Here is a 15,474-nt window from a genome sequence, read left to right on the forward strand (position 1 = left end):
AACTATTAACTATTTGTTCTAGTGTGATCTTTTTGATACCTACATCTCACTAGAGACTTGACATTTAGGCTTATTGTCCCGTGTGCAATCCTATTACAAAACAAGGAACAATTGCTGCTGCTGAATATTTCTCTGTTATTTTTAATACACACATACATATATTGTGTTCTTTTTTTTCTTAATTTGAAAAACCGTATGCAAAATGCAAGGAGTTAATGTTACATAGCATAACATTACAGAAAAACTACTCCAAAGTTTAATTTAACAATTATTAGTTCTTATGACACCTTGCTTTTTATGAATAACTTCATGCTATCTGTACTTTGTAACATAAAGTGTAATCAGCTCAGTCAGTAACATTCCAGTATGTAAAGATATAATCATACAAAAGGAAGAAACTCTTCACTTAAAATGCCAAATAGAAAACTGTGGAGATGTGATTTAAATGAATGGGCAAGAACAGGAAAAGAATCAGAAATATTTCCATGTGGCTCTGACTCTGAATCAAATACATATATAGTAGACTGATGGCATTATGCAATATGTCAAATTTCACTAAAGATCGATGATATATCTTTTTGCTGGAGTGTTCTAACTAACTGCTAGAGTACTTTGACGTTAGATTGCACAGTTTTAAGTACCAGCTAAGCTTGACTGCCAGTTGCTAAATTGTTTGCTATGCCCTTTCTTAAAATATATATTGCCATGATATATATTTCAGAAGTACTGTCTTCCCAGCACTGCAAAGAACTTGAATCATTTTTGTGGAAGTGAATAAAAATTTCTTTTCCCCAAGAAGAGATGTGCTGTATTTGTTTTTTGCTTGTTTTTTGTTTGTTTGTTTTATTTATTTTTAAACACAAACAAAATAAACACAACGTGAAGCAGTTCACATTCTCAAAGAAAATGTACCCATGGTAACAATGGCAATAAATTCAAGAAGACAGCAAAACCATTTAGGTCCCCTAAGCCTTTTCAGCATCTTTTGTTTGTCCTTCAGTATTTTTAGTATAAGATCTGAAATTGAGCTCTCTTTACCTTATTTCTCTTTAATCTGTAGCATTTGGACTTTAGAGTGTTTTTGGCATTAGAAAACTGAGGTTAAGTAATATTTTTATTGTTAAAACAAAGCCAAATCCAAAACACTTCAGGCAGTGTGTAAAATGTAAACTACAGAATGCAGTTTAAACTGAGGAACTGGTCCATTTTAAGAAAAAATAGAGCTGCTAATCAGTCCTGGGTCTTCTTTGTCATGTTTTTTGGCTCATGATGGGCCAGATGTTTTCAGCTGCCAACAGGTCTGGAAGTAGGCAAACCAGTCCAACAACTTTTCTAATATGAAACCTTAGTGTTTTAGTGGATGCAGTATAGCGTTTAGCATTATCTTGCTGAATATCATGTATATGAATTATACATCTGAAAAAGGTGTAATCTGGATGGGCGCATATGTTATTCTAAAACTGTATATGGATTTTAGGATTGGTGGAGCCACCTACTCCCTTCTCTCAAAATAGATTACAATGTCATCTGCAAACACTATAATCCTATATTATATCCTATATTCCTGCCCAACCACATCTGTCAGGCTTTCCATCAGCAGTGCAAACATAAAGGAGCTCAGAGCAGATCACTGATGTTGTCCCACCCCCACATTGAACCCATCTGTAATTTCTCCCTCACACCTAAACACTGAATTTTTCTTTTCTTGGTACCCTAATATGTGCTTTCTCTAGACCCACAAAAATACAATGAAGCTCCTTCTGACCTTCTCTATACTTCTGCATCAACACTTTGACAGCAAACATTGCATCTGATCAGTGAGGAGCAATATAATGCCTACTGCAGCTCACTGATCATAACCTTTCTTCTTAACCCAGCTTTAACAGCTAGGTTTAAAAGTATGCTTCTTCTCCATTCTACATCCCAAATGTGTTCTGTTGGTCTGAGGTCAGGACTTCGTGCCAGTCAAATTCATTCACACCAAATCTGCTCATCCATGTCTTTATGGACCTTGCAGGTCCATGTTTGAACAGGAAGGGGCTATCTTCAAACATTTTCTGCAAAGTTGGGAGAATGAAGTTGTCCAAAATGTCTTGGTTAGAGATACTGGCCTAAATTACTGGATTGGATATCGGAGAGAAATAAAAAATGTAATCTGATCCATTAAATGTCACGAAAGCACCTCACAAAACTTGTGACATGGCGTAACTCGGCTCATAACCTTAGCACGTCGGAGCAGTATGGATCACGTGATAGAGCGGCTGTGGCGTGTGAGACCTGTCAGCGGTCTGGTTGAGCATTTGGAGCCTCGCTACCAACCCGGCATTTCATCTCCGACAAAGTTATCCCCGAGAGAAGTAAAGCAAGTGTGTAAGTTCATCTCTGAATGTTTGTAAAGTATTCCCACGTCAAGCTTAACAACCGATATATGGAGCGACTGCTTCTTCTCTCTCCCTCCCTCTCCTGCTGCTACTTCAATCATGAAACTGCTTAATGATCAGCTGATCTGCTTTTCTGTCGCGACTCCATCTCTCTTGTTTGTTTATCGCCCACTTTGCACCAGAAAGAGGAAACCAGCGGATAAACAACAGCAGCATCTTTAACCTTGATAAGCTGTTGTTAGAATTTATTTAATATTACTTTCTACAGGGAGTGCAGAATTATTTGGCAAATGAGTATTTTGTCCACATCAACCTCTTCATGCATGTTGTCTTACTCCAAGCTGTATAGGCTCGAAAGCCTACTACCAATTAAGCATATTAGGTGATGTGCATCTCTGTAATGAGAAGGGGTGTGGTCTAATGACATCAACACCCTATATCAGGTGTGCATAATTATTAGGCAACGTCCTTTCCTTTGGCAAAATGGGTCAAAAGAAGGACTTGACAGGCTCAGAAAAGTCAAAAATAGTGAGATATCTTGCAGAGGGATGCAGCAGTCTCAAAATTGAAAAGCTTCTGAAGCGTGATCATCGAACAATCAAGCGTTTCTTTCAAAATAGTCAACAGGGTCGCAAGAAGCGTGTGGAAAAACCAAGGCGCAAAATAACTGCCCATGAACTGAGAAAAGTCAAGCGTGCAGCTGCCAAGATGCCACTTGCCACCAGTTTGGCCATATTTCAGAGCTGCAACATCACTGGAGTGCCCAAAAGCACAAGGTGTGCAATACTCAGAGACATGGCCAAGGTAAGAAAGGCTGAAAGACGACCACCACTGAACAAGACACACAAGCTGAAACGTCAAGACTGGGCCAAGAAATATCTCAAGACTGGTTTTTCTAAGGTTTTATGGACTGATGAAATGAGAGTGAGTCTTGATGGGCCAGATGGATGGGCCCGTGGCTGGATTGGTAAAGGGCAGAGAGCTCCAGTCCCACTCAGACGCCAGCAAGGTGGAGGTGGAGTACTGGTTTGGGCTGGTATCATCAAAGATGAGCTTGTGGGGCCTTTTCGGGTTGAGGATGGAGTCAAGCTCAACTCCCAGTCCTACTGCCAGTTTCTGGAAGACACCTTCAAGCAGTGGTACAGGAAGAAGTCTGCATCCTTCAAGAAAAACATGATTTTCATGCAGGACAATGCTCCATCACACGCGTCCAAGTACTCCACAGCGTGGCTGGCAAGAAAGGGTATAAAAGAAGAAAAACTAATGACATGGCCACCTTGTTCACCTGATCTGAACCCCATTGAGAACCTGTGGTCCATCATCAAATGTGAGATTTACAAGGAGGGAAAACAGTACACCTCTCTGAACAGTGTCTGGGAGGCTGTGGTTGCTGCTGCACGCAATGTTGATGGTGAACAGATCAAAACACTGACAGAATCCATGGATGGCAGGCTTTTGAGTGTCCTTGCAAAGAAAGGTGGCTATATTGGTCGCTGATTTGTTTTTGTTTTGTTTTTGAATGTCAGAAATGTATATTTGTGAATGTGGAGATGTTATATTGGTGTCACTGGTAAAAATAAATAATTGTAATGGGTATATATTTGTTTTTTGTTAAGTTGCCTAATAATTCTGCACAGTAATAGTCACCTGCACACACAGATATCCCCCTAAAATAGCTAAAACTAAAAACAAACTAAAAACTACTTCCAAAAACATTCAGCTTTGATATTAATGAGTTTTTTGGGTTCATTGAGAACATGGTTGTTGTTCAATAATAAAAATTATTCCTCCACCCTAGAGCTCCTCACTCAGCCCTTGTTATTTCACAAGCATCTCGTGTTCCTTTTCCTCATGTTGCCATCACTACATGTTGCTACACTATAGCCTTCTTCCTCTGGTCATCCACCATCACCATTTGTCCATTTGTAAAAGTCCCACAGGATGTTAGCTCGATCATTCTCAACTGCCCTAGGGAACGGGTCTTCCGGGCCATGTTCTGTACAGATAATCCTGTGCCGAATGTGTTTCACTAAAGGATAATAAGTGAATGTCCACAATTTAAACTTTAATTGCAGGGGATTATACTAAAGCAATTTAGCAAATAGTAATAATGACAAAAACAATAACCAAATCACTTAATCTATACTTATATAACTTACCTACTCTGAGCTAATGCTGATTTTGTTCTTATCTTTGGTGAAGAGAGGTTGGAGAGAGAATGAGCACAACCAGACCTAAAGTTGCACTTATCCCTTTGTTTCCAAGTAGATGATCATCTCCAAACAGCTGGCCATCCAGTGGAAGTATAATGTAAACCAAAATCCTTGTGAATTAACCACATAACATGGAAAAAATGAGATGCGATGGAAAGACAAAAATTACAAGATCAATTCACAGGTTCACAGATTGTGCTGCTGTTTTCACACTCGCATCCCTGCTGGAATTTTAACTTGAACCTCTTAGATCTAATCTTCTGAACTGCTCATCTCACAGAAGACAAAAAGGAAAGAACCCAAATCTCTATTACAGCCCACTTTTCTCCCCCCTCTCATGCTAGCCATCACATCTTCATATTTTGGTCATTCAGTCAAGCTGTTTACGTCTAATCATCCAGTGTCCACCCACACCCTATCTATCAGTCTCTGTTTATCCAACTTTAACACAAAGTTTAACCTTTAAAACCACTTTATTACATATTCTTTGTTATTTCTAGTATAGAGAGTTCACATCACATTTAAATATTCAGTCACACATGGATATAATTTATTCTGTTTCATTCAGTTTATGTAATTCAGATTTGTTTTTAGCACATTTTCACATGAACATTTATTGTAACATAATTCCTTTATAATTCAAATACAGAAGATAACACTTTCTTTTCATAATGTTTGTCAATCAACGTTTATTTATTTTTAAAATTTATTTTAGTCAACTTCTTTTATAAAATCATACATTTTGTGAGTCAGACATTCACTGAAATTAGTGGCTCCAGTGTGTCATGTTGACCCATCCTGCACCAAACACACACACACACACACACACACACACACACACACACACACACACACACACACACACACACACCAAGGTCAGACTCTGTACAGGCTCTCAGTGAGGCCAGTTATTAGAATCACATTTATTGATTTATTATACTAGTTAACTTAAACATTTTTATTTTTATTTATTTTATTTCGATTCAACATGCCAGTATTGACCAATTGAACATATTTACATTTGCTGTGTTACAGTTTGATCAGTTTTAAGGGATTGCAGTAGTAAAACCTCATATAAATCCTGGTTCTGTGTTTAACAATTATTGTTCTGATTCAGGATTTTGTGTGACAACACAGTTATTGTCTTCCTGCATTCCTGGCTCATGTGCACACACGCACAATCACAGACACAATACTGAGCCATTAGAACATTTTCACTACTCAAACAACATTTCACATTTATATATAGATCTAACTAATTTTGATTTATCTTTGAGTAAGAATCCAAATGCCTTATTATTAGGACATACAGAAAAGCTCTGTTTTTGCACTTGGATCATTTTCAGTCACATAAGGCTGGATTTTAAGATCTATATCCGTTAGCTGTGATATAGAGGTAGCCGGGCGTTGGGTGGGGATGGCTTCAGTCTCTTTTTGCCCTACGTAACACGGCAATATATATAGACACAGCTGCTATACAGCAATGTGAAAATACATAGTAACATATTTAAAGGCGCATGTAATGATTACGATAATAAAAAAAAAGACAGAAGGAAATCATAATTATAATGTATATAATATAATTATTATAATAGTGTTTAGGCACTGCTTAATGCAATTAGAAATTAGTTATTGTAAAAATTCCCAGTGTGCATCTGTTATGTTAGAATTTGTGTCAGCCTCCTCGAGCGGAGGTTTATAATAACCTCATGTGCAGCAGTCGGCTGCTCTCGGTTCTCTCTCGTGCTTCATCGGCATTCCTGGGCAATTCAGTGCGCGCGCCCTCAAGTCCAGCTTCAGCAGCAGCACGCGCACCTCAGGCGACAGGATCGCGCATCTGCAGAGCCCGACACGTTTCTAAATAACACCGGAATAACGCCATGAGATTACATCGTCTTTGATGGAGGTGATGTTTTGGTAGGAACCTCTATCGTAAGATGCTGTGGTGTTGTGCGAGGATCCTGAACACCACAATGAAGCTGCTATTTTTGGTGGCACTCTTATGGCGCGGGGCATTGTGCGGATCTCCGAGCGTCCAGATTGGTAGGATTTTTATATCTGTCGTCGCCCGATCGTTGTCATCCTCACCTTTCCTGTTCCAGCGTGTATTAAAGCTCGTCTTTTACCCGTTCAAACCTTTCCTTTTCATTGTCTTTTCGTGTCTTCTTTATTGGCCCGTGGGCCTCTCTCATCTCCATCCTCTTTATACTGCTGTCAGTAACGCCAGGCCTCGTGATTGCACGGCTGCTGCTGCTGCTGCAGTGTTCTAATTGAGTTAATACGTTCATCATTTAAATAGTAAACTAAATAGATCAAAAAATAAAAGGAATTATATGCGTTCCAAACGTCTTGCTAACATTGCAGCATTCCGTCAATCTGCAATTGCTCCTGTGTGCACAGAAGTCTTAATGGTGCTGTCATAGGGACAAGTGAAGATCTAAGCTCACTGAAACGCAGCACATGAGACTTATTTCCTGAACTGCATTTCTTGTTGGACCTATATCCATCAAGCCCTTAGTGGAAGTGGGTGATTTTCAGCATTTCATTAAAATGTTAGAATAAGCTATAATGAACATTACTGGTTGTTTGTGTAAAGTTTTCCATTATTACACTTAGTTAGCTTTCAAATCTACAGTATTTTATGCTATTCAGAGTTTTTCCTCCTCAGTCACATTACACTGCTTTTACATTTGAACTATAAATCTCATACTTTACACTTTACATACTTTACATTTACTTTACATACATGATGCAGTGCTGGAAAATCTTTTTAAAAAAATGTTTTTTAAATATCACAGCAGCCCTTTCTCTGTGGAGTAGGTATGTTTTTCCATCTGAACTTAAAATTTTGGTTCAGCTGGATTGTTTGGCTCGTATTTAGTAAGACAAGGTTGGAGTAGACTAAAACATACATTTATATTTTGAACAAATTTTAAATTATATTTGAAACTTTTATAAGACATTGTTGTATCAATTCTGTCTTCTGAGGACTGCATAAGTCTAAAAATGTAGCTTTTCACAAAAAGCTACTTCCACACCTTGGTTAAGGTTTATTAAAATTTATTAATGTAACTAAAATTCAGAAGGCTCGAATAACACGTTGCAAACAATAATTTCACTATGAGAGTATTGAAAATGTTATTGAAAATGTTACTTAAATATTTCTGGAAAATATGCAAACATTAGAAAAATATCTCTGTAATTTTTAAATTTCTGGCATTTTACAATATTATTTTTGCAAACATGAGCCTTTGGGTTAAAGGCTCATTCTTGTATCACTCTCTTCCACCCTAAAGAGGACTATGGATCACTAAGCATCACTCCAGTTCTTTTTGCCCTCAGCCCATGTAGTATGCTTCTGATGATGTCTGATTTAGGAGTGACATGGCATTAATAATGTGATAGCTATAGCAGGAGCGTGTCTAAAGAGGGGTGTTGGGTGGCAAAGGTTTTGCCAAATAACTGATTTTGTGAGACACACTACTTAAAAAATGGTAAAACACTTAGGATCTATCAATATGTTAAACGTGTTAGCTCACCATTTCCGTTACTGGTAGTCCAGAAGTCCAGCTCCCAAAGACAACAACTAACTGTGGCCATCAAGAGGGCGGTAAATTATAGGATTAAGACTGGCACTTAATGACACTTAAAGACTATATGGAGGCAATGAAAGGTATTTTCCCCAAAGTTTTTCCATTTTACTATATGACGAATTAGTCCAGCATTTCAAAGTATAAATGCTTGCAAAGATATGAACTCAAACACTGCTGATTTTGTAGTCTGGCCATTTGACAATATTTACTCTAAACCTGCAAGGGGCTCTTAAATAGAAAAAAAATCAATTGTGAAATAAGACAAAATTATACATTTCTTAAGCAGAGGGTTTGCTGACCTATCTATAATGGGCAGCTTATCTGCCACATCAAGACAGTTCCACAAAGTCTCCAGATGCTACTGCTGATATGGGTCTGTGAATGCAATCAGGCAGAAGAGAAGTATCTTTGGGCTGATTAAGGAATGGGAGCTTTAGAAAAATGATTATATATTCTAACCTAACGGAGACAGAGAAGCAGACATTATATATGTATACTTCAAAGGATTTATATTTCATGTGCTATGATGAAAACACATGAAATATCAATAGTAATTAAAAAAAAATTATTAATTTAAAGGGGAAGGAAGAAGAAGAAGAAGTAAAAAATACTTAAAAATCTACCAAACTGTGCTGGTGCTTCCCATAGACTAAATTGTGTTTATTCATAGGCATGAAGTCCATTTCCTTATTTAACATCAAGCAAGTAATTTATATACTTAGCAATGAATAACATGGCCCCTAGAATAATAATGTAGTCTTGCAAGACCCAGCTGCTGTGTCCACATGACAGAATTGGTAGTCTGATGCTAATAAGACACAAACCCTAAATACCTCAGCTTAACACCTAACCCCTTAACCCAACTCTAACCACAATGCCACGGCTGCCAGAGGTAAGGCGAGATCAGAGAAAGGGTATGATAACCGTCTGAATAAATGCTGAGCATAAAAGTTGAATGAAAATATAATTTTCTTAATTTTCATGTTTAAGAATTTCAGGTTATTACCTTATTACCTTCCCTGGATTTTTAAAATATTTTAACTAGTGAAATCTCAGATATTGTAATGTATTTCTTTCAAATTATAGATCTAAATTAAGAAAGGGAAATATAAATGTCATACTTTTATCTTTAATTGTTTTTAAGGTATATTCAAGAATGGCCTCAGATTCCAATGTGCCAAAATGGCCTGAAAACTATGATATATGAAGGTAAAAGCACATATGTTCAAACTTTGAACCAAAAGATTAACATTTTTAAGCAAATCACAGATAGTGAATCAGAAAATGTTCTAAAAATGTATATATTTGAAACATTAAAACAACACAGCTTTATACCAACTTTGAACCAACTTCCACAGGTTGGATATTACAACCTCAAAAGCAGTCTCTTTATTTTCTGTAATGTGACCAGAGGCACCACCTGCAAACTGAACCCCAAGATGCTCTCTGATGCTTTCATGAGAGTGGGAATGTGTTTGAATACTACATAGAAAGAACTTAGGCACAGGAAAAAGTGACTGCATGAATGTGTGAATGCACCATGTTGTATAAAGCTTGTTGAGTACTCAAGTACAGTAGAAAAGCACTATACAAGAACAGTGCATTTACCAATCCTACTTTATGACTAGCCTATGTAAAGACGTCACACATTACCTTATAGAGGACTCCGTGCAAATCCTTGAAGCAGCATTCTGGACAGTAATTGAGGTATGACAGCATGTATGAACATTTCCATTTCACCTGAAGTTCTGGAATGCATGACTTGATGCCAGAGACAATCGTTCTAGTAGACAAACTACACAAAGTGTAGTGGAAATATTTGTATAAAGCTACTTAAAGACGCGCCCTTATTCCCACATGATCACCACTGCAGGAACCTCTGCATGTTTGATTTGGCACATTTTTATGCCAGATGCCTGTGTTGATGCAACCCAAGGGATTTGTCACCTCCCGGGATATAACAGGGGATTGTTCACTTTGTAGGCAAATGTGTAAACAATTACACTGTGGAGCCATAATTTAAAACATAATATTTCAGAAATATAGTATATTCTATACAATTTGTAGATTATAGTGTAGAATATCAGGTATGTGTACACATACAAGTAATTTAGCTTGTGTCCTTAACAGAGTAGACAAACAGACAATAGCAACATGACACAGAAAATAAAGCATATTTATATTTATATGTGCAGAGTGCAGATTCATCCATTCATTCTCTTCTGCTTATCCTTATGAGGGCCAAAGCCTATCCCAGCAACCATTGGACGAGAGGCGGGGTACCACTCTGGACAGGTTGCCAGTCTGTTGCAGACCTAAGACATAGATACAGACAAAAATTCACACTGTCATTCACACCTATGTGCAATTTAGAATCACCAGTTTACCTAATACCTCTAACTGCATGCAGCATACCCGGACAGAACCCACACAAACACGGGTAAAACATGAAAACTCCACATAGAAAGGCCCCGGCCACATAGTGGAGATGAAATCCAAGCCTTCTTGCTGTAAAGCAACAGTGCTAATCACTGTGCCACAGGTATATAATGAAATAAAATCATGAAATAAATGAGGTATGGATAACTGTCAATTATGTATACAGTATGTATTTCCAGATTTGTGAATATCCAGCCCTACATTTACTGTCACATTTGCACATATTGCCAATTTACAATCACCTGTTAAAATAATCCTGCTAAGTGGGGACTGTGGCAGAACAGCTGAGTAACCACAGAGAACACGCACAGACATCCAAACTCCATACAGACAGCTAGATGGGCATGAGCTAATCACCACCAACACTAACATATCCTCCTTTCTTGTGTCCAGTAGGCTAGTTTATGTGTGTTTATTCTTAGATGGAGTCAGTTATGTCTTAAGTTTAAAAAAAATTTCTAGCCTTTGTTGTCTGGCAGCTTTTGCAATCAGAATTATGATCTGAATGCAGCGTGGTAACAAACACATTTTCTTTTCCAAGATGAGCTCTATAAATTCTCTCTTGGCTACTCTTGTTCATGTGCTTCTTTTACATGTTAAGTTGTTAATTTCTATGAACATTATTTCTGTTATTACAGTACATGTGTAACATAACAGTGTCAAAGCTGAAAAGTAGGAGAGAGAGAAAAAAAGGGCAGAAAATATATAAAAAGATAAAGAGAACAGAGAAGCAATAAATCGCCAAAAGCTGCAAGTTTAACAAAAAAAAACATACAAGAAAACAATCACAAACAGCACCCGGAAGAGAAAAACAAATCAACCGTCTTGTGTTGTGTGTGTGTGTGTGTGTGTGTGTGTGTGTGTGTGTGTGTGTGTGTGTGTATGTTTATGTGTATGCATAAGGTTCCTGGCTCCAGAATTGTCTGTGCAGTGGGTGCATATGTTTGAGTGTATAATGCCCACTTGGAACATGTATAGTGTGTTCTATGGAGAGGTTTGTGTAAGTTGTAAGTTGGGACTTGCAACATTTTGATCGTATTTAAGCATATGTGTGTCCAGGTAACCTTAATGGAGAGATCTCGCTCCCATTTGTTAGCTGGGCCCTATTTCAGGAAGCCGGTTTAGAAAACTCAGAGTGAAAAACGATACTCAGGGTTGAGTAACCCCGAACTGTCCAACTCGGAATATTCGGTTTCAGAAAGGCTGATAACAATTAGTTCAATCAACGCGGAGTTGCTTTAACCCCAAGTTAAGCGCGCGCACGAGGATACATAAAGCCCTGATTAGTGGAGCACAGATTAAGCGAGTCACCATGGAGACGGAGGGAAAGAAGGCGCGGTCAATGTATTTTACAGGCTGAAATTCTGATGGCAGCATATGCCGATAACATGCAAATTTTGCGGGAAAAAAGTAACGCAGCCTCAGCTGCAAAAGAAAGAGAGCATGCATGGCAAAACAAAGCCGACAGAGTCAATGCGTGAGTGTTAATTTAAACATTGATCTAGGGATTTCCACCCATTTAACACGTTATTTTATTATATTTTATTTTATTTTTTATTTCATACATTTTATTTTGTGATGTGATGTGAGCGCAGGTGCAACCCAACAGGCCCCAAACGTTCCTGGCAGCAAGTAAAAATGAAATATAAAAATATAGTCCAAACAGGTGAGGTGTAATTGTATTATGAGCCATAGTGCTTGGTCTGTTTGTCCGATGTAAATCAATTGCAGTTAGAGGCTACATTAATTTTCTTTCTGTAAGCACTTATTGAAATTATCTGAGCACATTACAAGTACATATTTGCTTACTCTGTATGCTCAAATGTGACCCGTTATAGCCAACGGAAAAAAAAAGTGGAGGCCCGAAAAACAGGTGGGGGTCCTCCTCCACCACCACTCACAGAGGCTGAGCAGTTGGCTTCCACATTTGTGATAATGTTGGCAGCATCACATATGATCTTCACAGTGCAGAGAACACAAATTAGCATGAAATAATTTGTTAGTTTGAAATGCTACAGGGAACTATGTACCTGTACATTAATGCTGTGGAAAGACGTCCTGTTCACATAGTCTCCTTCATTTACTGAAGGAGCAATGATTGGAATGTGAGTGCCATCTACAGTGGGGCAAAAAAGTATTTAGTCAGCCACCGATTGTGCAAGTTCCCCCACCTAAAATGATGACAGAGGTCAGTAATTTGCACCAGAGGTACACTTCAACTGTGAGAGACAGAATGTGAAAAAAAAAATCCATGAATCCACATGGTAGGATTTGTAAAGAATTTATTCGTAAATCAGGGTGGAAAATAAGTATTTGGTCAATAACAAAAATACAACTCAATACTTTGTAACATAACCTTTGTTGGCAATAACAGAGGTCAAACGTTTACTATAGGTCTTTACCAGGTTTGCACACACAGTAGCTGGTATTTTGGCCCATTCCTCCATGCAGATCTTCTCGAGAGCAGTGATGTTTTGGGGCTGTCGCCGAGCAACACGGACTTTCAACTCCCGCCACAGATTTTCTATGGGGTTGAGGTCTGGAGACTGGCTAGGCCACTCCAGGACTTTCAAATGCTTCTTACGGAGCCACTCCTTTGTTGCCCGGGCGGTGTGTTTTGGATCATTGTCATGTTGGAAGACCCAGCCTCGTTTCATCTTCAAAGTTCTCACTGATGGAAGGAGGTTTTGGCTCAAAATCCCACGATACATGGCCCCATTCATTCTGTCCTTAACACGGATCAGTCGTCCTGTCCCCTTGGCAGAAAAACAGCCCCATAGCATGATGTTTCCACCCCCATGCTTCACAGTAGGTATGGTGTTCTTGGGATGCAACTCAGTATTCTTCTTCCTCCAAACACGACGAGTTGAGTTTATACCAAAAAGTTCTACTTTGGTTTCATCTGACCACATGACATTCTCCCAATCCTCTGCTGTATCATCCATGTGCTCTCTGGCAAACTTCAGACGGGCCTGGACATGCACTGGCTTCAGCAGCGGAACACGTCTGGCACTGCGGGATTTGATTCCCTGCCGTTGTAGTGTGTTACTGATGGTGACCTTTGTTACTTTGGTCCCAGCTCTCTGCAGGTCATTCACCAGGTCCCCCCGTGTGGTTCTGGGATCTTTGCTCACCGTTCTCATGATCATTTTGACCCCACGGGATGAGATCTTGCGTGGAGCCCCAGATCGAGGGAGATTATCAGTGGTCTTATATGTCTTCCATTTTCTGATGATTGCTCCCACAGTTGATTTTTTCACACCAAGCTGCTTGCCTATTGTAGATTCACTCTTCCCAGTCTGGTGCAGGTCTACAATACTTTTCCTGGTGTCCTTCGAAAGCTCTTTGGTCTTGGCCATGGCGGAGTTTGGAGTCTGACTGTTTGAGGCTGTGGACAGGTGTCTTTTATACAGATGATGAGTTCAAACAGGTGCCATTCATACAAGTAACGAGTGGGGGACAGAAAAGCTTCTTACAGAAGACGTTACAGGTCTGTGAGAGCCAGAGATCTTCCTTGTTTGAGGTGACCAAATACTTATTTTCCACCCTAATTTACGAATAAATTCTTTACAAATCCTACCACGTGAATTCATGGATTTTTTTTCACATTCTGTCTCTCACAGTTGAAGTGTACCTCTGGTGCAAATTACTGACCTCTGTCATCATTTTAAGTGGGGGAACTTGCACAATCGGTGGCTGACTAAATACTTTTTTGCCCCACTGTATACAGCCAATCACGCCTGGGAACCGTGAGAATAAATGTAAAATTTAAGTAGTAGTTCAAATATCACCACATCATGAATTAAGTTTCGTTCATCCTGATACCTGCAATTTTGTGGCATCCCTCTTTGATAAATCTTGTGGGTCTATGACCGGGGAACACCACAAACGAGTACAGGAGACGTTTCAGTGCAACTGTAACATTCCTGACTGCCCGACAGACGGTAGCCTTGGAAACGTGCTCAGCGTCACCAATATTATACAGAAAGCTCCCGTTTGCAAAAAACCGAAGTGCAATACAAATAATATGTACAGAACTGAGAGGATGTCGGCGATGTGTCACATGAGCAATATTAGGCCTGAGGATGTTATTCAAATGAATTATAGATTGTGCTGAAAAACGGTAACGTTCACACAGAAAATCATCAGGAAATGATAAAATGTCCGAACGCGCTCTAATCACTCTCTCCCGGCGGAGAGCTCTGCGGAGAATTTGGGCTTCAATATCTACTGGCTCTTCAAGGAAGGAGCACGCCATGTCTGACACTTCCTACAGTCAGGTTTCCGACAAAGAGGCGGAGAAAGTCAGGGTTAGTTGAAGTAAACCTGCTAGGGGGCAGGTTAGCTTCACGGAGTGTGTCGTCATAGTAACTCACTCAGAATTAATCTAAACTCGCTTTGTGAAACCGAAAACCCAGAGTTTTCGTTAACTCAGGGTATACTTACTCAGAGTTTGCACTAAACCGGCTTCCTGAAATAGGGCCCTGGAAGTAAAATTGAGTCATCGATTTTTAACAATAACATTTTTTGATAACAATTTAGGGATACAAAGATTTAAAAATGCTCTTGCCCATGTATGCATTTCTAAGTTCAGCTGACGGCTGTTTTCTGTACGATGGACTTGCTGATATTCAAGAAATTTACTGTTGCTGATTCCATAATTTGATAAAAGTTCTTTGAATGAAAATAAGTTTTCTCTTGAATAACATGTTCTGGACACACATTTGGATTGTTTCAAATGGTTGTCAGTTTACATGAGGTAAAGGAAGACTTTGTTTTTTTTAGAAATTCCCAGCAGGATGTCCAACTCGAAGTGTTTCTGCAAAGACTTTTAAGGCAGTTATGATT

General features: G+C 38.9%; 1 protein-coding gene across 5 annotated transcripts in view; it reads left to right on the forward strand.

Moving 5' to 3' along the window:
- The first annotated feature begins 6,359 nt into the window (after positions 1–6,359).
- The window catches only part of LOC113024706 (glutamate receptor 2-like), a 116,158-nt gene continuing 107,043 nt past the window's right edge, over positions 6,360–15,474 (forward strand). For all 5 annotated transcript variants that reach the window (XR_013909471.1, XM_026171986.2, XM_080302509.1 and 2 more), the window contains exon 1: positions 6,360–6,637. Coding sequence is in view for 4 of the 5 variants with exons in the window: in XM_026171986.2 (XP_026027771.1) it covers positions 6,532–6,637 (106 nt within the window). In the remaining variant the exon portion in view is untranslated. The remainder of the gene's footprint in view (positions 6,638–15,474) is intronic.

This window comes from Astatotilapia calliptera, chromosome 6, assembly GCF_964374335.1.
Source record: "Astatotilapia calliptera chromosome 6, fAstCal68.1, whole genome shotgun sequence".
NCBI lineage: Eukaryota > Metazoa > Chordata > Actinopteri > Cichliformes > Cichlidae > Astatotilapia > Astatotilapia calliptera.